The sequence below is a fragment of the Thunnus albacares genome, chromosome 3 (assembly GCF_914725855.1).
Source record: "Thunnus albacares chromosome 3, fThuAlb1.1, whole genome shotgun sequence".
Classification (NCBI taxonomy): Eukaryota; Metazoa; Chordata; class Actinopteri; order Scombriformes; family Scombridae; genus Thunnus; species Thunnus albacares.
Window position 1 is genome coordinate 28,270,550 of NC_058108.1, and position 24,157 is coordinate 28,294,706.

At 39.2% G+C, this 24,157-nt stretch overlaps 1 protein-coding gene across 1 annotated transcript in view; it reads right to left on the reverse strand.

The window, feature by feature from the left end:
* The window catches only part of grin2ab (glutamate receptor, ionotropic, N-methyl D-aspartate 2A, b), a 93,224-nt gene that overhangs the window by 59,916 nt on the left and 9,151 nt on the right, over positions 1 to 24,157 (reverse strand). The window contains exons 3-4 of the mRNA XM_044347464.1: positions 13,547 to 13,771; positions 13,295 to 13,453 (exon numbers count right to left, since the gene is read on the reverse strand). Coding sequence (XP_044203399.1) covers positions 13,295 to 13,453; positions 13,547 to 13,771 — 384 coding nt within the window. The remainder of the gene's footprint in view (positions 1 to 13,294; positions 13,454 to 13,546; positions 13,772 to 24,157) is intronic.

The following is a 24,157-nucleotide window of genomic DNA, read 5'->3' on the forward strand; positions in this document are numbered from 1 at the left end:
ACTGAAAAATAAAAGGATATAAGAGAGTGATGCAGGGGAAAAAGCTGGTAAGCGTAGAGTGTACGAGGGAGAGCGTGTGAGAGATGACATTGGTGAAGGAAAAATAAAGTAAGCAAGAGAAAAAAATGAAGGCATATAATCATACAGATGGCAGGTTTGAGTCGGACCATTGCTGTAATGTGGTGTGTTTGAAGCTGAGTGGGAATGACTGCTGACAGATCTGAGTGATTCGTGAACACTCATCCACAGAAGCACTTTTTCATAAACATGTACACACACCAACACAGGTGCACAAACAGCAGGTCCAGCTAAGGTAATTCTCTCGTTGTGTGTCTGACAGAGGGACCTGTTGGCACACACAGCACAGCGCAGACAGACAACAGGACCCACCAACACAGCCTGTGATGTATGCTAAACAGCTGCAGCGGCTCTGCTGACGAGAGATTGACATCTCCAGCAGCCGTTTCCAACAAGCAAACAACAATCACTGAGACTCGCTGCTTACAGACAGATAAACAGAATGCAGAGACACATGAACAGACAGTTACACAAGTGCTGTTACACTGTTAAGAATGTTTTCCAAAGAAATTTAAGTCGGAGATGTGTTGCTTTACCTTGCAATCACTATGTTTAGACAAAACATACCCAAATAGAGTCTCAAATTAAGTTAGACATGGATTTATGTGATATCAACTGGTTTGATATGTGAACTGAAGTTTGTTTTAGTTGAATTTGATTGGGATCTCATCATGAATCTGATCTCTCTCTTCCATCTTGTAAAAATCTGAAAATAAGTCAGTACCAGACAATTTCACTTTCACTCCTGACTGTCAGGATATTTCAAGTAAATCAATAATCCTCTCGTTTCTTCCATGGGTGCACACCTTGTCATTGATAATCCCGCAGCAGAATTCAGTATTAACCTTCTCTGCTGTTCTTTTTGAGATTGGTCTGTCTCTGATTTAGAGCTCCGTTGACACCAGAATAATTGATTAGTGACACATAGCTCACCAGACTGCAGCTGAAATAAGACAAGTCAATTTACTTATACACTAGAGCACATTTAAAACAACAAATGTGACACAATAATAAACAAGCAAATGACAATAAACGACTTAATAAAAGTGTGAGCATCCATAATTTTATAAAACAAAAGGCGTATTCCACAGAGAACCAATAAATGATAAAAACAGAGTATGACATCTTCATGATGGCTATCAGAAAGGTAAAGGAAGGAGATGAGTCTTAAGAGAGGTTTAAAATGGACAAAGAAGATCTAATTGTGAGAGGAAAACTATTCCACAGTTTAGGGGCAAATGCTCAATCACCCATGGATGAATTAATTGGTAGTGTGGAATAATAACGAAAACTCTCGTCAACTCTTAAAAATGCAATAATGGAGAAGTTACAACACTTAGCATAACCTGTCACAAAGTATTTAAGTTTTATAGTGACAGTCTGTTGCAGAGCAGATGGGGGGTAGAGGGGGGTGGCTGTCCTGGGTCAACGGTGCTCTCCAGTTACAAACAGGCCCACTTGCGCCCAATCTGCCTGACTGAACATGCATTTTTGTTGTTTAGTTGAATATTTTGAATAAAGTTTGTTTGTGTATCTTGATTGTGGCAAAAAAATAAAAAGTCAGATTCAGACCACGTCTGTCTCTTCTGCAGAGCAGAGATGAGCCAAAACCACAGCCAAGGGTTTTCGTCTTAGGCTGTATTTGTATGTAGACTAAATCAGGCAGTGCGGCGAAAATGCCAGTCCTCCCATTTATCTGAATTGGAGTAGTGCGTTTCGGCTGCAGTGGCCAATCACAGCCAGAGATCAGACTGATCACAGCTGTAAACTCTGCCATGGGGGAGTACAAAGATGTTACTAGGATGAGGGGAGGACATTTCTCTTCGTTTGATAACGGTAAAAGTAAAGTAATTAAGTAAGTAAGTAAAGTTAGACTTTGCAGTCAGCTTCACGACTCATTTTAAAAAAGACAAGAGAAAGAGAGACGGAGAGAGAGAGCAGCTGTGGTCGAGCGAGCAGGAGAATGAATGAAGAGAGGGAGCGCTGGTACTGAGAAAGCTGGTGAATCAGATCAATAAAACGTTATTTTCTAGTTGTTTCACAGCGGTTACGTTCTAGAGCACAAATAAACACGCCCACACCCCCACACACGTCTGCTCAACCCTGTGGTGGTGGGCCGCACCGACTGATTTGATCTGAATACGGCTTTATGCAGCAAACAGCACCAGCGGGGGCACTGTGGCCTGTTTGAACTGTCGTGAGTCCACCCCCCTAGTACCACCTAAATCGGGCCCCCGCCACTCTATTTGGCTGCCAGGAGTTTTAAAAGCTAGCAGCCTATGTATCTGTGAATGCGTCATGTTGTCACATGCTGTCAAGTTAACGATCAAGGTGATGTGTTTTTTTTAATCTAGCTAGGAGGTAAAATGGAGAGAAAATACAAATCAGCTGCATTAAAACACAAGAGACAAGAGTGTAAGAAAACTCAAGCTCACGTTACTGCTAGCACTACTAGCCTGACAGTGGCCAGACTATCCAACCTCACTGTGCTGTGTGTTGAGCGGGACATAAACATTGACAAAGATAAAGTGGTTGGCAGGTTTGCCAACATGATGGAGAGGATGATGAAGTTTTAAAAAGGGACTGTGATATGTACAAGGTTGGTTAACCTGTTCAGATTATTTTGTTCTACGGATGATGGTGGAATTCATAAATGGACTACATTAAATTACAGCACGCTGAGCAGGGACAACGACTGGTGAGTGAAACATGTAACTTCCATAACTTATAGAAGTTATATTATGTACTGGATCTTGTACTGGGACTGACAAGCCCGCCGAGAATTTGAATAAGGTAGATTTTCCCATGTTTTGCATTTATAAGTAGTTCAGCGTGGTTTGAGAATGAGCCTGTGCAGAAGCTCTGTCTGTTTGTTGCTTGTGAGAATTCATTCATGCATATAGAAAACATGAGTGAGTAAGTTGTGTATTTGATACATGCAGTGATACTTTTTGACATGAACAAAAATCATATGTGCACTGTTTCTTTTTGATGAGAACAGAAATATGCTGTCTAAATACCAGCCTAGACTCTGTAATTGAATGTAATGTGGTTTCTTGTATCACACCACTATGAAACACTCTAAATTTGTTAACTGTTTTGATAAAATGACATGTTATTCCTACTTAATACCTTATTTCTTTATAACGACCTGTCTGACTTGGCTTCTGACCACACCACTGTTATTATTATAAGTGTTTAATTTCAGACTTGATTTAGCTAACCTTGATAAATGTGTGGAGTCACAAGAAAAAAAAACATTGAAAAAAAGCAATTTCTGTTAATTTTATCAGACTTTTCTCTAATTGCACTGCTCTTTTCTTGGAAAATACTGGGCTTTTTGGCCTTTTCAGGTTACCTTCCCTGTCAGAACTTAAACATTTTGATGATTTTCAACTTTATTGCTATATTTAAGTCAATAGGGTGACACATCTTTTGCCTGTTATCACTGTGGCCAGATGTAGCTTGTAGGAATGGTTCAAATCCAGTTACATATTTGGACTTCAGTGGATGGTGAAAGAACTGCAGGGGGAAGCTTTTTGAGATAACATTCGTTTTCTTCCCTCTAGCTCTGATGAACTAAGGGCACTCGAGTTGGCATTTCGGACAACCAAAATGACTTTCCACTATAGGCACACAGATGACGCTATGGATTATTTCACATTTAATAACGTGTAGTCAGCAGTGTCTTGCAGTGGCAGTTTTCAGGGACATGGACAAAAAAAGCCCAAACTCTAACTCAACTGTGCCGGAAAAGGTCATGCCCTATGAAAGAGCTAGGGCAGGGCCTGAAAAGTTTTGATTGCCAGTTGAAAAGGGCAATTTGCACCCAAGAGGAAAAAGGGCAACCCATTCCTGCCCCCATGAACGCCACTGGTTGTCAGTGTCAAAGCTCTGACTTGTGTGAGCCACAGTCACCACTTACTGCAGGAATAAAGCAGAGGCTTAGGCTGTTGTGACTGGGCAGCAGCACCGCTAGCCAGGGCCATAAAGACTGAGCGATTGGATAACAGCTGTGACTGACAATATTTTTGCTCCAGTTGCCCACTACTGCCAACAGAAACAAGCTCACTGTGATGCTGAGAGTTTCACCAAAGGCTGTTTTTGTTAGATTGTGATTCCAACACCACTGCGTAGGAAGAGCGGTTGTCTGTAACAATGTGTGACATAAAACTTTCTTCAAAGATTAACTAGAAGAAACAAAAAATAACAAGAACAATTAAGGCCTGGCGACAGTAGAAAGTGACAGCTAATTCTCAAGAAAAATCTTCAAGAAACATATGGCTCTAGATGCTTGGTGACTTAGTGACTACTTGTGGGCCTAGTTGGCAAACTACTGTGGTTAGAGGGTTAAGAGCTAACATACTAGCAAGCTAGTAACATGCTAGTGCTAGTCAGTCACAAGCTCTCTGAGCTTCTTTCTATTTTCTCTGTACAGCATAGGCCGCAATTCTCAACATTCAAGATAATTTCATTCAATTTAGACTTATTGATAAGAAAAATAAACTCTCCGCACTGGCTAGCTTGCTAACTGACAACTAGTAAGCTCGTTAGCTTGGTCAATACTGTGTGATAAGTTAACATAGTTTGTTCAAAACACATATTTATACCAGCAACTAACTGTCTGCAAACATCATGTTTGTGGAGCAGTTTACTCTCCAACAGAGGACGGTTAAATAAAAGCGGATGGTACAGCACACCTAATAAGCTATAATGGCTTTCTCCATTTTAGACTCTCTGGTTCTCTGTTCAAAGTTCAAAGGTCAGCTCTGTCCCGACAGCTTGCTATTGGTCAATCGTGTAAATTCGCATGTCAAAGTTTATCAATGTTGAGACAGATTTACTGCCAATCCAAAGATCACAGCAGATTCATTGGAATGAAATGATATCGCCATGAAAATTATTTTAAAGGCTTGTGTGACTGGGCCTTAAAGCAGCTGACTACACAATACTGTAATGCTGTGCATGTTTCTGGAACCCTAACAATGTTTATATATGGCCAGAAACATAATTGGTAATTTAATAAGGATGCCACTGCTACTGTAAAAATGGCTAATGCACATCTGACCCTTCCCCAGCAAACAAAAAGTGGCCATTGTTTGGTTGCTGCACATGGCTGCAGTGCATGCATTACCAATTGTGTTTGCGTAATTGCCATGCAAGCGTAATGCATGGCATTCTGTCTATAGGTGGACATGAATAGGAGCTTAATCTGAGAGATAGGTAAATACACAATACACTCATTCTCCAAATTGGCCTCGTCTTGATAATCTCACCCACCATAAATACTGCTACACTTAGGGACTGAAAGACAGGCTCTTTGTGCAGGTAAACTGTGATTTCTCTGGCAGTATGAATAGCACCAAAGTGGTAACAACTCTAATGGATTGTGTTGACCCCTCAGACTGGATGTCCACATTGTAAGATGCAAATTTTTTTCCCTTAAAGCAATAATGTGCTAAAGGGTATATGCAGAGTAGGAGGAGTGGTGTAATTTTGCCTGCAGCATTTTTTTAAGTGCATGAAAACATTGCTGTTATCACATCCTCCAAGACAATGATCCATTCACCAGCACTCAGATATAATGCAAAACAGTTTTAAAAATTCTATCTATGTCTACGATTTTCCCAGAACAAAAAAATGTTCAAAAAAAAAAAAAAGCTGGGTATCTCATTGTTGCCTGGGCAAGGTCTGCACAGACACGTCTCCACTTTTTTTTTCCAATCACAACATTTCAGTAATAGCTATAGTACTATAAAAATGGAAACCACTTCAGTGATAGCAGCAAAGAAGATTACAGCAAATGAATGTGTCTTAAGTGCTCTTAACAGAAGCTCTTCATCCAGCCACAACACAAACCAAAAGAGCAGATAATTGTATTCTTTTTCACAAGGGTTTTTGTCATCTTAATGCTGTCCCTAAGTTGCCTTCTACTTGAATTAGTATTTTTTTGGCAGTGAAATATGATGGAATCAGCAAATAATATATGTATAATACTAGATATTGTTTATCTTTGCAGAGTGGTAATCTAAGTAAAGGTGATACACAAATAATGTATTTTAATTCGGTGTGTTTAAGTATTTCAAGAATCAAAAATCTCCCAGATTGAACTTGAACAAATCTTGTCAATCACCTGTCTGTTGGTTGAAGGCTTATCCAACAGCTTGTAACGTCTATTGAGCCTCCGAAAACCACAACGTGCTGTGACAGCGACCAAGGCTGATGAGAAAGATGAAAGGGAAACCAACAGAGTTCCAACCTCATCAACAGAAAATCTCAAGGATAAAGAAAGAAAACTGTGCGCTAAAAAATTAAAATGATCGTCTCCATGCCAAAAGTAGACTGAACATCAGCATCCAAAGATGAAAAGCACTCAAAGTTAAAAAGGGATGATGAGGAGCAATTGTCTCCAAGCCAAACTACAGCAAATATTTCAATTGCCCTCCAAAGATGAAAACAACTCCCAGACAAGACAACGTGATGAGGAGTGAGACTGCAGCTCTTTTTCCTTCAGGAACGGTGAGCTCCACACAGCAGCGTAGCGTCATAGCCAAATCAAATACAAATCTTCTAAACACAAGCAAGTAAGGTGTTGATTATCTTCTGTTACATGTTTTCCTTTAGTTTTTTTTTCTTTCTGTTTCACTAATTTGACTGGAACTGCAAATTAAAACGTGTGTGTTTGTGTGTATTTTCAGGGGTTCTCGCCACATTCACCAAGGCTCCATTTACACCGACTGGTAAAAGTGACCTAATTATTTGCTCCTACATAACATATATATTTATTAACATATCAACAAAAACAAATGAAAAAACACATGGAATCAGATATTTTAATATCCTTCTTGTTCCTTTTGTTTTTTGTTTTTTTTCCCTGTTTTTTATATAGCCAGTATTTATGATGCAACTTTCATTGTTGATATTAGAAACAGTAATATGGGACACATTCAAACATCTGACAAACACATTTTCTGCTTGATCTGTCAATTATCTGTTTCCTTTAACCTACTCTGATCACTCATCTTAAATGTCAATATAACCAATCACTCAATATAGGTGTTGCCATTAAAATGACTGATTTGATCGACATCCCAGCACACAGTGCCTGGTTAAGAGTAGCATTTCTGACCTGCAATCAAATCAATATTTTTTGCTCATTTACCTGTCTGACAACAGAGACAGAATAATATGTAAATACAAGCAACTAAATTGTGATTTTGGCTGTATTGTAACACAGTAAAGGTGATCAGGGGGAGGCAGAACACTGGTCCAACTGGCTTAGACTCATTAGAACTGGGCTGTGTCTTTCCCACTCATCACCAGATGTTTGCCATGAAGTACAGTTTGCCAAAATAGGACGAAGAAGACATTTACCATTTTCTTGTTGTTCAGACATTTTAGTTTGAACAGAGATCTTCATTAAAATGATCTTGACACGTTAGTCATTTTCACAGGTAAACAACGTTTACAGAATTATCTGACTTATTGTGGATATAGTTTTTAAGTCACTAGTGCAGTGAGAAGGACGTGATCTCTCACCAGCTTCACTTCGACAGCCAGTTATGTTCTATGTGGTGCCCAGCCAAGCTGGAAGTAACTGGGCATCAAGACCTGTGGTATAAATGCAGCCAGAGAGCCTCAGAGCAGAACAGAACTAAATGCTGTAGTCGGGTTTAGTCACCATAGTAACTATATTAATCCAGCTACTTTCTCCCCCTCCCTCTCTTTCTTTCACACAGACACACAAATGCATCACCCAGTCTTGCTACACAGGAGTTCAAGGATAGCAAGATTTCCCAAAGCCTTCTAACATAGCTGGCTGTTCTTCTCACACCCCGAGAATAAAAACCGTGGATGCGAGAGCGGAGAGACATGAGAAGACTGAGAGACACGGCAAAATGAAAAGACAGAAAAGAAGGATGCGGTGGCAGTGGAGATGGTAGGGGAGAGACAGGAAACAGACACAGGAGAGGAAGACAGAGAGACTGAGCTGGATGACACAGGGAGACACCATGGAAGTAAAAGCAAGAGAGCAGGTGAAGAAATTAGAGGTTAAAGTGGGGAAGGACTTAGTGAGCGAATGACACAGCAGTGGATCTTCTGCGAGTGACAGCAGGTGAGGGGAGCAGGTGTTAAATATTAAAGGGACTCAGCAGAGAACCTGGGCAAATGGCCCCTACTGATATGGGACATCCCAAGCTGGGACCCACACAGTCAAGCGCACACACATACACATACACTCACGTACACATATGCGCGCACAAATACGCAGACACCAAGAGTAGCATCCCACCACAGTGGCAGAGCAAAGCAGAAAGAACATGCATGTTTAATTTACAACTTTCCATTTCAGCATGTTCGTGTTCTTATGCTACACACTGTGACCCCCAACCCCCACCCTCTATCCCCCACACACCGGGTAGGAAGTCAAAAGAAGAGATGAACAAGACTGGCAGAGTATGAGTGAGCACATATGGGGGTGAGGTAAAGCCAACAACATTTCTTATTTCCCAAAGTGGCTCCTCTGTAATGGAAGTACAACATTCAAAACTAATCCTGTTCCTCTCCTGGGCTTACACATGCCCTTTCTCCGCATCAATTCCGTGTTCACCCAACGTGTCTCCCTTCTCACAGCATACCATCCAAATTCCTATAGATTATTCCTGAGTGCTCCACACTGACATGCATTATATGGGGATGATGAGGAGGTAGAGACTGGGAAAGAGTGGGGAGGGAAACAGGGAGGGAGACAGGGAGAGAGAGACCCTTACATATCGGACAGCGGACCTGTTGTGACATTGATCCATTTGTTTTCATTTTTGAAAATATGGGCTTGGCAAACAAAAAATGGATGATTCTTTGATTTGTTTGGGCTGGCTTATCCAACTGGGGTGGAATTTATTTTGAACATTGCCCATTCTGGCAGAAGTACAAGCAGAAGTACAGTGTAGGCAAAAACAAACACTGTATTGCTAAAACAGTATTGGTGTCAGGAAGATTTCCAGGGTTCATCCCAGACCAATAGATTAATCTTTCATTTTAAATCACATACAATAAACCTCTTATGTATCTTTAACTTTAAATTTGTTTTCTTTGATTAATTTATTACTTATGTATTACTAATAATAATATGTGGATGCGCATATGTGTGAGAGTATGTGTGTCTGGGAACATTTCCACACTGAGCTTGAAAGAAGGTTTTTTTTCATCCAACATTGTTAACACTAAACATCTGTGAAAGCCGTTTATATGGGGGTCTTGGGTCTAGTTGATGTTCGGTCTACAGCAGGCACGGGCTGAGTGGGACTTAATTTCAGCCCAGATCCACCAGGTGTGAAGCTGTTTCTTCTATGGTGTATATTAATTAGTTGCAATTATTTTGGAATATTACAAAACTGATATTGGTGGTTTTGATATAGTGGGGAAATTAGTGGGCAGTTAAGAAAAGCACCTCGAAGCAAAAATCTCGACTACAGCAACAAAAACGCTGTCCTGCCATAATTGGAAACACACAACTAAGCAATAAAACCCTTTGTTTGACACTACTCCAAACCAAAACCTTCATCCCCAATTGAGAAGCAGCTAAAAAGGATTCTTGTATGTGGGAGAAAACTCACACAAATTGTAAGTGAGCTCTGAGGTCTGTAAACAAAATCATGACAAATAAAAACTGTGCTTTTACAAACATGAGGAGTCATAGCAGTAAGTTACTGGCCTCCATAATCTTGTTTACCACCAGTTTCAACAGTTTTCAGAGATGCCTGGAATGCCTGCTCCTGTATTTGTGATGCAGTATGATGGCTATGCAGCCAGCTACTGATAAGATGACAACTGGGGAAAGTCTCTACTTGAAATGTGACATAATCATGACAGTTATAGTTTGCATTTTGACAGCTTAACACTGCTTTAACACCTCAGTATTTCACACTTGCACTGCCCACCTTCACGTATATCTATTATTTTAGAGCACTTGCCTGCTGAAGTTTTTTTTTTTTATGCTTCTTCTTTCTGTATTTCCCTGGCACCATCTCCTTCCTTCTGTGTTTTACTCTCCATCTAAAACATGATGTGTAGAATACTACTTAACTCAGCCAGGATACCCAAGGTACCGTGGTTTGAGCGGCTCAGTTTTTACTCCTCTTCTAAAGCCTTGATTGCGACATTACCAGACAGCATGTGTGTGTATGTAGAGACAGAGAGCGCAAGGCTCTACCAGCTCAGCCTGCAGAAAGCACAATATTTTTTGTTAGCCCACAGTAATCAAGCTGAATTGTTACCAGCCCACTGGGATTTCTTTTGATCCTCCAGATTACCACTACACTACTGACAGCAGGTATCAAAGCTACTGTCCACAGACAAGAGGTCTTACATAAAGCCAGGATTTTTCATAAAATAATATATTTGTTAGGGTTTTTACTACCCTAAATACTCACATGGTTACAGATTATATGTGTATCATATAGTGAAATCATTAAGAGGGGCTAATACTGCTGAGAAAAGCACTGGATTCAATTTATCAAGCAAGAATGCCAAACATTTGCTGGTTGCAGCTTCTCAGATATCACAGTGTGTTTGTGCAATTTGTCTTAAGCGGTTTTATAAAAAAAAAAAAACTGAGGGAAAATGCACACCTATTCTAGTGAGGTGGTAGCTTACAGGCAGACATAAAAAATATTGGAAAGCTGCACGCTCGTTTCTACTAATGAAGATCATTTCGGCAAACTGCGTTCTTCAGGAAAAAGGAATTAATTGGTTTTATATCATTATACATTTTAGGTCTTTGGGTTTTGAAGGGTTTCTTTCATCCTCTTATTGAGACTCTGAGTAATCCTTCCATCCACTATATGTATCCAGTCAAAAACAAACACACAAACACAGCGGGTATGACGGTGCAGTCTTTAAAAATCCAAAATTAAAAGATCTTTCCTGCTATGTATAACAATATTCCAATTAGCTTTGCATCATGGTTGCATTTGCATTGTCCACCTTAGCTAGTAATACACATTGAAGGGGTGATAACATCAAATCATATCAAGGTGATCACTTCATTTCCCTACAAAATTTCTGCATTCTTGGGCATTTTCAAAGCGTGCCCATACATACCAATGCCTGTATTACATTCAATAGATTGAGGAGAGTTAAAGCCCAGCTTGCCTCCCAATAACAGGATATATAATGCAGCCTTTGTAGTATTTCAAACTGTGAAGGTGAATGTATTCCCTACAACTGATTCCCATGTAATAACTTATAATGATTGATGGGCAGTTTTCAACATTTTCTGACATTTAGACTACACAATTAATCAATTCATCCAAAACATAATCAGCAGATAATGAAAACATTATTCAAATCTAGAGCCAGGATGCTGGAGAAGAAAACCATCTCGGTCTCCTCACACTCTTGTCACAAATATTTAAATACGATGTCCTTTGGGTAGTTGCTGCAGATTATTGAGCTCTACAACAACCACACACACATCATCAAAGCTACAGAACAGAAAAGATACCAATCAACCGAACAATTCTTCTACAGTCATTTGCTGACTCACTGCACTTCTATACCTGCCTGCCAGTGGGCTGCTAATTTAAACCAAGCAGCAAGACTTTCTTATTTACAGCACTGGCCTGCAGGAACAGTTGCAGGGGGGCTGGTTAGTTACAGGCTTCACGCACTCACGCTCACACCTGGGAGCTGCCAAGAATGACCGTAGTCTTGTACTTTTGGCCACTGAGCAGTTCAATTAGAGCAGTTGGGGGTTAAGTACCTCATTTAATGGCACATCAACAGCAGCGAGTGAAGGCAGGAAAAACACAATTCATTTATTTCCCTATCATTATATAGTCAGTGTGGGTTTTAAGACATTGACCTTCATGTTGCAGTTTCACTCCCCTAACCTTTCAGCCAACTCTGACTGTCTCTTTTACCTTCTTCGTCTTTTTTTTCCCATCTTTTCTCACATACACACACACACACACACACACTGCATCCCCAGTCAAGCAGTACTTCAAAAGGCTGCTGTATTGCAGCAGTTGTTGGTTCCTCTGTTTTGGCTGCTGTGCCCTGAGAGATTTAAAAGCTAAAGAACCAGTTGTGTTTTTATCAAAGCTTCTTCAGTCTGTCTGTCAGTCAGCAAGGTCTACAGAGTCAGTACCAGAGAGAGAATTCAGCTAAGAAAGAGATGTACATCCCTAACTTTGCACTGAGCATCACACCAAAATAAAACAAAAATCCAATCTTAAAGAATTTTTTTTTTTTTTTTTTTTTTAAAGCAATGAATCAGTTTTTTCTGGCAACCCGCTGAGCACTAGACGTGATACAGCTACATACAGCCCAGGATTTAAAATTTTTCTCTTTTTTTGGCTTTGCATAGCCCAGTTTTATACCAAGCAGAAAGTACATTATTACATATTTAAACAATGCATGAACATCTTTTAAAACACGAATGATGTACCAGACAATGCTGTATTTTCAATGCAGATTTCTACTGACCATATGAATACTGTACATTAAAATGTGGCCAAAACATGGCTAATTAACATAAAACTGCAGCCCAAAGGCTTAATTTAAACAAAAATAATTTGACAGATAATAATCTGACAGCCCTGACAGCCCAAAACAAGCTTCCAGAAACCTCTGTGTCATTTTTAAATCTACAACATGGTGACTGCAACATCCGAGGATGGTTTATATATGACATAAGGGAACCATTTTTAACTCAAACAACCATCAGAGCTTAAAGTAGCTCACAGGAAGCAAAATATAGTATTTATCAAAGGCTGTGGTATACCATTTTTTCATTTTCCCACCAGCTGAGGACAAACACTGTATTTCTAAAATGGGCACTTTACACAAATATATATTTTAGGTAGTTTAAGGGGCTTGTTATTTTTCATGCTGTAGCCTTGTGGATTATGTTGAATTGTGAGCTGCATTTCAGGTGGAGTGAGTCTCTAAATGCCAAGTTTCTCAATGAAATACGTTTCTGGCCTAATTGCTAACGTGCCAGGACATCTGAAAAAGGTGTAGGTTGAAAAGCATTTTCCTTCAACATTTAGAGCTAGCTCAAAGCAGGGATTACAACTCCCTAATCCCACTTCCAAAACACAAACATTGTGTATCCAAAGGCGTAGGAGTATGTGCTGTACGTGCGTGCGTGCCCGTGTGTGTGTGTATGTGTGTGTTCCTGTCCGTGCTTGTGTGTGTCAAGGGTACTCACCTTGTCAGCCATAATCATAGAGGAGCCTCCGTGGACTCCCAGGACTGGAAGTTGTGTCTGAACAGAGAGGAAGTCAAGGATCTGGGCAATGGCCTCCTGATCGGTGCCATCGGCAAACACAATGCCATGGAGACGAGTGCGTGACAGAAGCTCACACACCTTGGGACACAATGAAACAAGCTCAAGTGTCATACAAGGTGTTTGTGTGCGATGAGTCAAACAGATAGTGTCGAATGTGTCACTTTTCCTCACCTGTGTGATCACAGACTTTGGGTCTGTCTGGTTGATCCTCAGTATTACCACAGAGACGTCGAGGGCATCGTCAGGGCGACGCGGTGGGCGGAGCTCCTGATCAGAAACAGGGCGCGTCTGGCCCATGATCACACCCACGCTGAGCCCTGGAGGCTTCTGGGACGCCACAGGCACCATGATCTGGGAGAGTAGGAGCAACATCCAGCCCACTACACCCATCATACCCTAAAAACACACAAACACCAAAAATGGTCTAATCAAGAGAGTTAAACAAAAAATAGCTTGTGACCGTTTGCGTCACAAAACCAAAACAAATCAATCTCAATCCTGAACTGATATTACCAAGCTCATATTCTAAAGCTGTAACAACATTTCTTTACCTTGACAGTTTCTGCCAGTTGAAAGTACAAGTGAAACATATGCTGTCAGTTGGTTATACGTTAGCGCTGTAAAAAGACCTGACCATTTTCTCAAAGATTGGCTTGTATTTACCTTTGAGAAAAACAGTGTGGCTCAAATATGTGATTCCAATGCAATAATGAGAAATGATAGGAACAAACTGGGGCTGGGAGTTTACTTTCCGTCCTCCACTGTTCAAGATTTACTTAATTCAGTCTCAGTTTCAAAGCGACCATTAGAAGACCACAGTTAAACTTAACTTTATTTCTGCTAAACCGCTAATCTGGCTTCAAGAGATGCCCTAAATCTCTCTTCCACTGTCCGCCTTTATTTGAACACAATCTATGCCTGTAGGCAATGTTCACAGTAAAGTGCCAGCTATTAATGGATAAAATAACCCTGAAATAAATGCGATCAGATTTTACTCCATTCATGGGGGTATGAGGGGAAACATTCTAAATCGCTAAAGGCACATAAATGTCTGCATCAATCAATAACATTCACTGAGAGGAAAAATAACATTTCTTTAAACTCTATATCTTAATCAAGTTTCAGTCTAATACAGAGGAGTCTAAGCTCCATGTTCCCAGTTTAAGCTCAGTCTGTGTTACCTTTTCCCGTAATATGAGCAGATCTAAGAGAAGCAGATGAGTAGAGGAAATGCAGTGTGAAATGCCCTGGGCTGAATGAGAACTAATGAAACCATGATGTGAATGCTACGTTGCATCTTAGCCAATTTCTTACACCACCACAGTCCAGCAGAGCTGAAAAACACCTCAGGAGGAAACCGTCACATCCAGAAAATTAACCTACTGTCTCTACATCTCTTCATCCTCCCCTGTCCTCATTTTCTAACTTTGCGTTACTGTCTATTAATCATCTTTATCTCTTCATTTTCTCATAATGTATTTCATTTTTTTGAAATCTTTCTCTAATTCTGCCAATCTGTCTTTCCGGCTGGGTTAGTGTGTGTATCTGATCCATGTCATCTCACACCCGGTCTAATCAGGCCAGTTAGTCAAGTCAGTACTTTCCCAGCTTGCTCTCTCTGCCCTGGTGCCCACAGACTAGCCTGCAGCTCCAGCAGCACTTAGCATACGCCGCTAAATCACACACCGCTACACTCCTGTCCCAGGGAATTAGCGTCAGCTCCGACCAATGGGACAAGATTACACTAACTTTCCCTGGAGTTAGCATCAGAGCTAACATAACTAGGAGGAGTGTGCTGTGCCACAGCTTCCAAAATGGTCAACGTAGCTGGAAAACTTTGGGTCACTGAGTGTTCTTGCTGTCTTATAGGATTTGCATTTGTGCTTAAAATCATATCCACTGACTCCTGTAATTAGCTTCCAAAAGAGACGTCATGAGGGGTTACTGTATCCCCCTCTGTGTTAGCATTTATGCTAATATTTCCACGATACTGAAAAATGCAAAATCTTAATAATGCAACAATATTCAGCAGGCATAATTCTCTGGTATCCTGACAACACTAAAAGGGTTTTCATTCTTTAAAAATATCTTAAAATAGAAAAGGTTTTTTTTAGCTGACTTCCTGGAATAAAATCAACTGAAAATGGACTGAAAGCAGTATTTATTTTTATTTTTGCTCACTCGAACATGTTTCCTAAATAGTACAAATTTGCCTTTAAGCAGCAAATTAGCCTTGTCCAATAATATTTTTATTTTTGTGGGTGAAGTTGAATCTAGACTGTCTCTGTCAAAGCTAGAAACAACACACCCGGTGCTCAAATGGGAGACAGCATTAAGAGGCCCTCAAGCTGCTTCAGTGAAAATGAATCAGAGGACGTCATTGTGCACACTGTAACACAACCCAGAGTGATTTTCCTCGTATATAAGCACATTTTTTGGTTCAACAATGTTACCCCTAACTCCTATTAAATAAAGCTCATGTGGGAGTAATTGCTTAAATCTATCAGTCCACATTCCATTCCTTCATTCATCGCCAATGAAGCAGCTCCATAGTGTCTCTAGATGACAACACAAATTAGACTCTCGCTTATGTGGGTTTTGTTTCCCAAAAATATCTTAAAGCGATACTCCACTCAAAATCTATGTTTGAACATCGCACTTAAACTTAATAGGCTTGAAATAAGGTTGATAACAGTGGCTATTGTCAAACTGAATTCAGGCAGTAACGATAGATTCCAGTGTTGATATATTTTTAGGAAAAAAGTATTAAAACGTCTGATAACGTCTCTAAAACTGCAACATAATCCACTTCACTGTTTTCCATCTGTATGCTCAATAAGTTCAAGTCACTCATTCATTTGCGAAAATGTGGCGAAATTTACAAATCTATCTGGGTGGATTGTAACATCCATCACACGAAGCTTGTTGTTTATAACGAATTTCCAAAAAGTATCTTAATTGGTGACAACCACCTGTGACTGGTCCAATACCGCTGTCTAGTACTGCTTCATATTAAATGTTATTTAATTTGTTTTCCTTTTTCTTATCTTTTCCTACCAATGAACAGATATTCTACCACTAATGATCTGTATAAAACAGAGAGGTGTTCAGTGCAATATGAGAGCTGAATATTGAATTATTTAATTAGATTTTAAAACATCTCTAGATGCTTGTGGCACCATTAAAAAGAACACAAAATAGGCGGTCAGCACTCAGCAATAAATCCAACTGCAGTGGTGAGCTTGTATTTTCATGAGAAAACATTTTGCTCTGAGAGTATGTAGAAGTCATCACTCTTAAATCTAGTTATTAACATTTGCACTTGGGGCAAGTATCTTGAGCAGCAGAAAAAGTCAAACTACAATTTAACATTAAACCCACAAACTTATGCCTATTGCGTTGTATGAGATAACAGCTGACTGTAAGCTCTCTACAGGCTCAGGCTTGAATAATGTAGTACATCATATCATCATTTCTTTTGTGTGCTGCGGCACAGCCACTGGGGTAGCATAAGATAGCAGGAGCCACCCTAAAATAATGTCTTGTCACCCAATTTTCTACCACAGTTTCTACTCTAACTCACATAAAAGCGTTTTTTCTTCATCAAATGTTTTTTCAATTTGGTGTGTTAATCCCCATAATACCCAGTTCCAAACTCTGAGTGTCAGGGCCAGATTTATGTACATATTTGCGCTTGCAATCTGCATGAAATTAGCGTCTGATTTACTGAGGCAGTAGCTAATTATCAGTAACTGGGACTGTCTTTTAGGTGTATTCTGCATGTAAACGAGAACTCAAAAGATGCAGTTCAGTGGTGAAGCAGGGATGAAAATAGGGTACTACAAGATAGAAATCAAACCCAGAGAGAGAAATCAAAATGTCTCATTAAATAAAACTTTAACTTTTCAAACCATTTATGAAGGTCTTGTAAAACTGATGCAGTAGGACCCATTTAACACATAAAATGTTAAGGAAAAAAAAAAAGCCATCTCACCTCAAGTGTCAAGAGTCACCAAAACGCATTAGCTCAGAGGATGTCAACTCACCATCCCATTTTTGTTTTGGTGCTAAAAATGGTGCGATATTGTGTTTCTTTATTATAACTGCACAACTTTTCTTTCTAAGAAGCTGTCACTCCAAATACAAAATAATTAACTGTAGCTCTCCTACACATGTTTCTGCTGTCATGGTGATTTCTACATTTTTATCTTCCCTACTGAAACCTACCTTTAATATTCCGTTTCAAATCTGCACCCGTGTCGCAGAGGCATTGAGTTTTCTTTGTAAAATTGACCCTTGAATGTTGGGTGAGCCTTAATAAATGCACCAGAATATGCAGTCAACCACATTTCTCAAATCTATCCCTGTTATCTGTGCAATTCTCCTTTAAACGCTAAATGCATTTGCATGAAGAAGAGAGGCACACTTCACTGATCGCACGCAAGCTGTGTCTCAGATGACAGGCAAACTGCGCTTCCAGGCCGGTGCCCCTGTTTGATAAATAACATGCACATCAAATGAATTTTATGTCGTCAAGTGCTGTCTGTTGTGTGGCTGCTAAACAATGTAAGTTGACAAGATTGGCAAAGTTAGCAGTCTTGCCCTAAGTAGCTAGCAGCCAGTGTGCAATGCGTGTTTGATTCTCACACAAATGCATAATATGCAAGGATATATCATGTATATAGAGAAATATGCGAATAGTAAATAATGTCTTCCTATTGATGAAATGTTTTATAATCGTTTATGAATTATTTCATATTAGAAAACATACATTGTTTTGATTTTTGTTCGTTTTTTCATCAGTTAACCAGTGAGTGCCATATCAAGGGCCATCCCTCACAGGATTACCAAACATTAATGATTATAATACAATTTCCAGCCAGGCTGTTCACAAATGAAACTAAGTAATGACTCCTCATCCACAACACAATAATAATCACCTCTTAGTGATAAAAGGTTTTCCTTCTGAACTACCATGCATTCGCCAAACAAGTTGCCATTTTAAAGGCGTCTTTTTCAAACATTTTCAGTCGCTGTGAGTCACTCATATCCAGCAACTCACTTGTATCCTTTATGTCATTACACAACATTTACGATACAGTAAAAAAACAAACCCTCCTCACTCATAGTGCGGACTCCTTGTCTCTTTTTAGAGGAGAGAAGTTCACTATAATGGCTGTCAGGCAACATTTGCAGCGTGTATAAGTTAAAAGAAGAGTAGGCCAGCCACCTTTATTGTTTCTTAGTGTTATTTGGCTGCAATAGCATTGTGAGACACTAGCCAAACTAGTCCCATTACCAGGCATTCTGTGATAAGTGGCGTCTGAGTTGCATACTGGGTAAAATTACAACGTTGCAGATGGTGGTGTGATGGCGTCATGGACATATCGGAAAATATTTTAAAGCGTTGAATCCTTGGTTTCTGTGTAATTTTCACTTTTCAAATTGGCAGTAGTTTTACTTTTAATAGAGTCCATCAGCAAATGTATTGAATCTTTTCAACAAAGTTTACAAACTTGTTGTATACTAACTTTACTACCTTAATACGTTTCTAAAGAGATTCAAATTAAGATTATACTTTCGGAAGTTTATGAGAAATATATGAATCCAAGAAGGAAACTTTTCTTTTCCTCGCTGAAAAAATGGAATTTGTGAACATTTGGATGAGATATTTTCTGTCTCATCATTGCACAGACTGACAACCATTGTTGTAGTGTTGTGAGTATACAATATTTACACTGAATATGCTTGTTAGTTTATGATATATAAGCCTTGGAGCAACATGTTTGAAATGTGAGGTTTAGAGAAAGAGGTTTTGGAGAGAAAATTAAACAGACGAACAAATATTGAAGGAAGCCAGACACACACATGTACACACATATACACACACACACACCCCTCATTACAGATACATTTATTGGGTTTGAATAGAGTCGGATACTGACAGCTTAACATTCATCCAGCTGTCATTTAAAATGTAATGAATTTTAACTGATAAAAATATTAAACCAGAAATATTGCACCGGCAGCTGACACATTCTTGCTTATTATCAGCATCAATTACAATTATCTTCTGACAATACAAAACGTATGAAGTGAATATTATATTATTTCACTTCATGTGAATACTTCATGCAGTTCATTTACTTCAGTATAGCTACCTCAGTATATTCATCCTTTGTGTATTTCAAGCATATAAATCTTATTTTCATGACTACAGCTAAAGTTATGTGTGTGAAAGATCTTTTTTTTAAGGAATATGTGTAATGTCAGATTGTGGCCTTATTTTACACTTGGGTTAGACCAAATCTATCTTGTTTGGATCAAAGATGAAGCTCTCTCAGTTACAGTAAATACTTGTGTTGTATTCTTGACAATAACCTATGAAGTGATGCTATGGTTTTAAAATTACTGGGCGAGGTAAATGCCAGACATAGATATCTGGCAGGAAAGGAGCAATAAATTGGACAGGGACAGTCTAAAACTATTAGTCTCTTCCCTGGTCCAATGTCATTTCGACATAGTGTTAGTTAATGGAACTGAGCCCTTAGAAAAACTGTGAAACACAAACTTCAAGTAGCATGAAACAAAGTGGTTAGGGTCCTCCTCAGGTTTGAGCCAAGGAGTCATAATAGTAGGTGTCAGTTCTTACAGCTTCACTGGCTTCCGAGGACCGAGCACATCATATTCAATTAAATATTGTTTGAAGGATTTTACATGTAAGGGCTCCCAGCTACTTTCACAATTATTTTAAGAAGGTGGACAAATACTAGATAGTATTTCCTAATAGAATGTGGATACATTAATATGTTTTTTACGTTTTACTTTTTAATTCATTTGATTTTCAATTTGAACCTCTATATAGAGACATTACTCTCCATTTACTCTGTATTGAGTGACGCTGCCTCCTTGTTACTTCTGTCTACTAGCAAACAACAGAAAAATACCTAAAAGGTGCTGTGTGGTGGGATGCACTACCAACAGGGTAAAGAACCCAAAACTAACTAATAAGCTGCCAAACCGAAAAACTCAGCCTATTAGAAGACAAAAGTGGAAGAAGTTTAAGGGCTATGTGTTGTGCATTGGAAGAGACAGACCTGACCTGAGCTGCATGGACAGCCTGCAAAACCTCCATAAACAAGACACATATACTTGGACACACTGCTAGACAGAGAGAACACAGATGAAAGTAAAAACAGAACAGCTGTTTAATTGAAATGTTTGTGGTGTTCGTAATAGATAAATCACAGAGTAGTTAACCCGCATTCAGCTGAAATGATAACTGTAAAAAGAGCCCAATGATAGCATGTCTGTGCATTTAATTTCTGCGCTTATCTTTCCAAACTGCATTCGCCATATCAGCTGTGCAAAATGTGTGAAAAAGTTTGCTATACAGTTGTGCTATCTCTACTGTAGACATGATGTCAGCCCTTCCATTCATATACTGCATCTTTGCGTATACACTGTAACAGGTTTCAGCTGTAAACTACCTTTTCCTCTCTGGTAGACACAGGGTGCTAAAATAGTGATTTGACATGCTTAAATCTAATGTTTTCAGCTAGTTACAGGCCCTTTGTTAGTGTTTCAGCCCTTGGTTGCATATTATGGCGCCAGTTGTTTTCCCCTCTGGTGACCGTGGTTTTCAGAGTATGACACGTTGCGCTCTGTCACACATTTCTATGATTTCTCTTATGGGTGTCCAATTTTTATCTTGTCTGCTTCTTGAAAAAAAAAAAATATAGCAATTTTCTGTTCATGGTTCAGTTTTATAGTTTTTTAGTTGTCTGACATTATTTTCAAATGTCAGACAATGAATACATGTCCCCATCTTAATGAAGGTTGGTGAACTGTGTCAGCACCAGGGACAACAATGAAAGTAAGTCAATCGCTGACAAATAACTTGTATTTTATAAATGTCTGACAATGTTGTCAACAATCCAAACCAAACCCAAAATATCTGATACTGAATCAAATGACTCCCTGCAGGATTGCTCTGGTAGCCGAATGGTCACTGCGAATGCCACATAACCGCAACACCACTGGTTTGATTCCAGCCAGGGACTTTTGTTGCATGTTATATCAATCTCTCTCTCTCCCCTTGTTTCCTGTCTGCTTCTTCACTGCCCACTATCCAATAAAGGCAAAAAAAAAAGCCAAAACACTAATTAAAAAAATGACTACCTGCACTGTGTATTTTGGCATAGCATATTTTGGAACATCGTACCAGAGCAAGGTACAATTATTGTGTTTTTTTGAAGGCATACTTGAATCAACCAAACAACAGTGCACTTAGATGTAGGCAATGCCAATTTCTCAGCAACTGAGCAACAAATACAACATAGCCCACAATCTTTTTTTTTTTATTTAAAAAAAAGCCTTTTTACCTCTACCGCAACTTCTATCATACAGTACGAAATTGCTTTCACCTTAATGCAATTGCAGTGCATCACCTCTGAGTAATCTTAAACAGGTGCACTTTCACATCAAATAATAAATATGTTTTTTTTGACCTGGGAGTGTCAGGGTTTATATTTTCGAGAGATTGCTCCGCATTTATTAAGACACAGTGTGTGTCATTATCCACCCACCCAGATACTGAATTGCAAAACACAAATGTTTGTTGTCTTGATTCAGGGCAGCAGAATATAGTGAAAAAGGTCTTGTTTGAAATATCACATTTTTATTTGTTTAACACTGATGCAAGTTCCAAGAGCCTTCCTGTTTGTCCTCAGTAAAACCGCCCGCCTGCTCCCTGCTCCCCTCGACACAGCCTTTTAACAGCCCAACAGCCTTTTTCCACATCAAAATTTCAGCAATGCAGAGAAATGTGTGTACATGTGTTAGGGGCACACACTTTCGGCCAATTCTATCTTCCTTTTTTTTTCAGTGCTTGTGGTACATGTGGAACCAGGGGAACAGAAAATGTCCGCAAGAGTTCTGTCATTCATATTTCATTGGTAATAAATATGAATAAACAAGGGCAATGCCAAACACCAGAAAGGGCACACGCTGACATTCATTGGGGGACTGCATTGTGAGTTTTTGTAACTGTGTTTGTGTATATATATCTGTGTGTTTATGTGTGTGGCTTCGAGGGCATTTGTGTTTTTTTTTTTTTGTTTTTTTTGCAGCAGGATGTGAAGCAAGAGAAAGAAAACCCCTGGAGGAGGAGACTAAGAGGCAACAAGGTGAGGATGGGGCAAGACGAAGGAAGAAAGGGAATACAAATAAAGTTATTATGAAGCTGTGTAAAACGTGGGTGGGGAGGTGTATAGTTCTGATCTTGGAGAGAGAGGGAGTGGTTACTAAACTTGTAAACTTGTATCGCTTAAAAACTGTACGTTAAAAGTGCGGCTGACTCCAAGATGTAAGAACACCGGGGTTACAAGAACATGGCACAGTATGATGAGTCGAGAGTGGGCCATCCTTATGAATACACAATGTGATTGTTCTAGCTTTCAATTATTGAAAAGACCTGAAACATTAAAATGACACAGGACGGTTGTAGACAGTCACTCGTAAGCCTTGTTAGACAACCTGATGTAATGATAGACTAAATTCACGTTTTAATTTTTAACCAAAAACAGAATTTGTACTCATTTCATGCATAGCAAGTGCGCCAATCTCTTAAACAATCTATTATTGATGAAAGTGAAGACATTTGTTAATCCATCAAATTTCTTCTAAAGACTACATGTCACTGTAATAAGTTAAGAAAATACTGATATGACATTTCTCAAGACAGATCCACATATCTAGAATGATAAATGGCTAATACCTGTAGATTAATTAAACTATGCACTTAAGCGCTGGTCCTACTCTTGTTTGATGTCATATATGGAAGATCTGGGACTAACTTGGCTCGTGCCAAAAGCCATTACTTTAACAGTTTGATGAGGCGAGCAATGTTCCAGATACAGTGTCTAAAAGGGGCCTCAGATATGACTTGTAAATTGGACTTAATTTTATAATGGTGATATATAAAGATTGATTGGCAACGTTCACTTTGGACCACACAAAAAAAAAACATGAGTATATTACAATTAATCAAATCTTAAATAATTGAAGTTTATGGCGAAGGCATAAAGTATATTTGATGGCAGCTTTTTAAAACCCTTCAGCATGGGATCTATCTTTGATCATACATCTCTGGGCACCAGAGTCTGGTCAACATATGTTTTTTGATGTGTTGCTCATCGCTGTTAAAAACCGCACTTGGCAGGAGGAGACAGGGGCTTCAAATATTCCCACATCAGCGGATGCCCCGTCTGGCTGAGACGGCACCTGTCGCGAGTGTGGAAGGGGGTATTTTACCTGCAGTACATAACACATTTTGGATGATTTGCAGATGTTTTGGGAATATTTTTGGCTTCTGCATCTTGCTGCCTGGCAGAGCTCTCAACGAGATCATATAGGGAAAGAAATGTAAACTGACTAGACGCTGAGACACTAAATCATGGAGTCATCGAGGTACTATTCATGTTGAAATTTGTTTTAAAAAAATCAACACGTCAAAGATTTCTCAGCAGAAAGCAAGATCAGTTCATCTGTTAATGCCTGAAATACTTACACACATTGATGGTAGGACATATCATAGCTGCTTAGCTGTCAATTTACTTTTAATGTTCCAAACAATAAGATGCCCCCCAATCGTGTTGTATGGTGTTATTTTTTTTCATACTTCACAATGATTGATTATCATGTTATTTGTATTCCAGTCTCTTCTTCTTAAATTAGGAAACCAACTACACATATTGCAGGTTTTTGATTACTTATTTATCA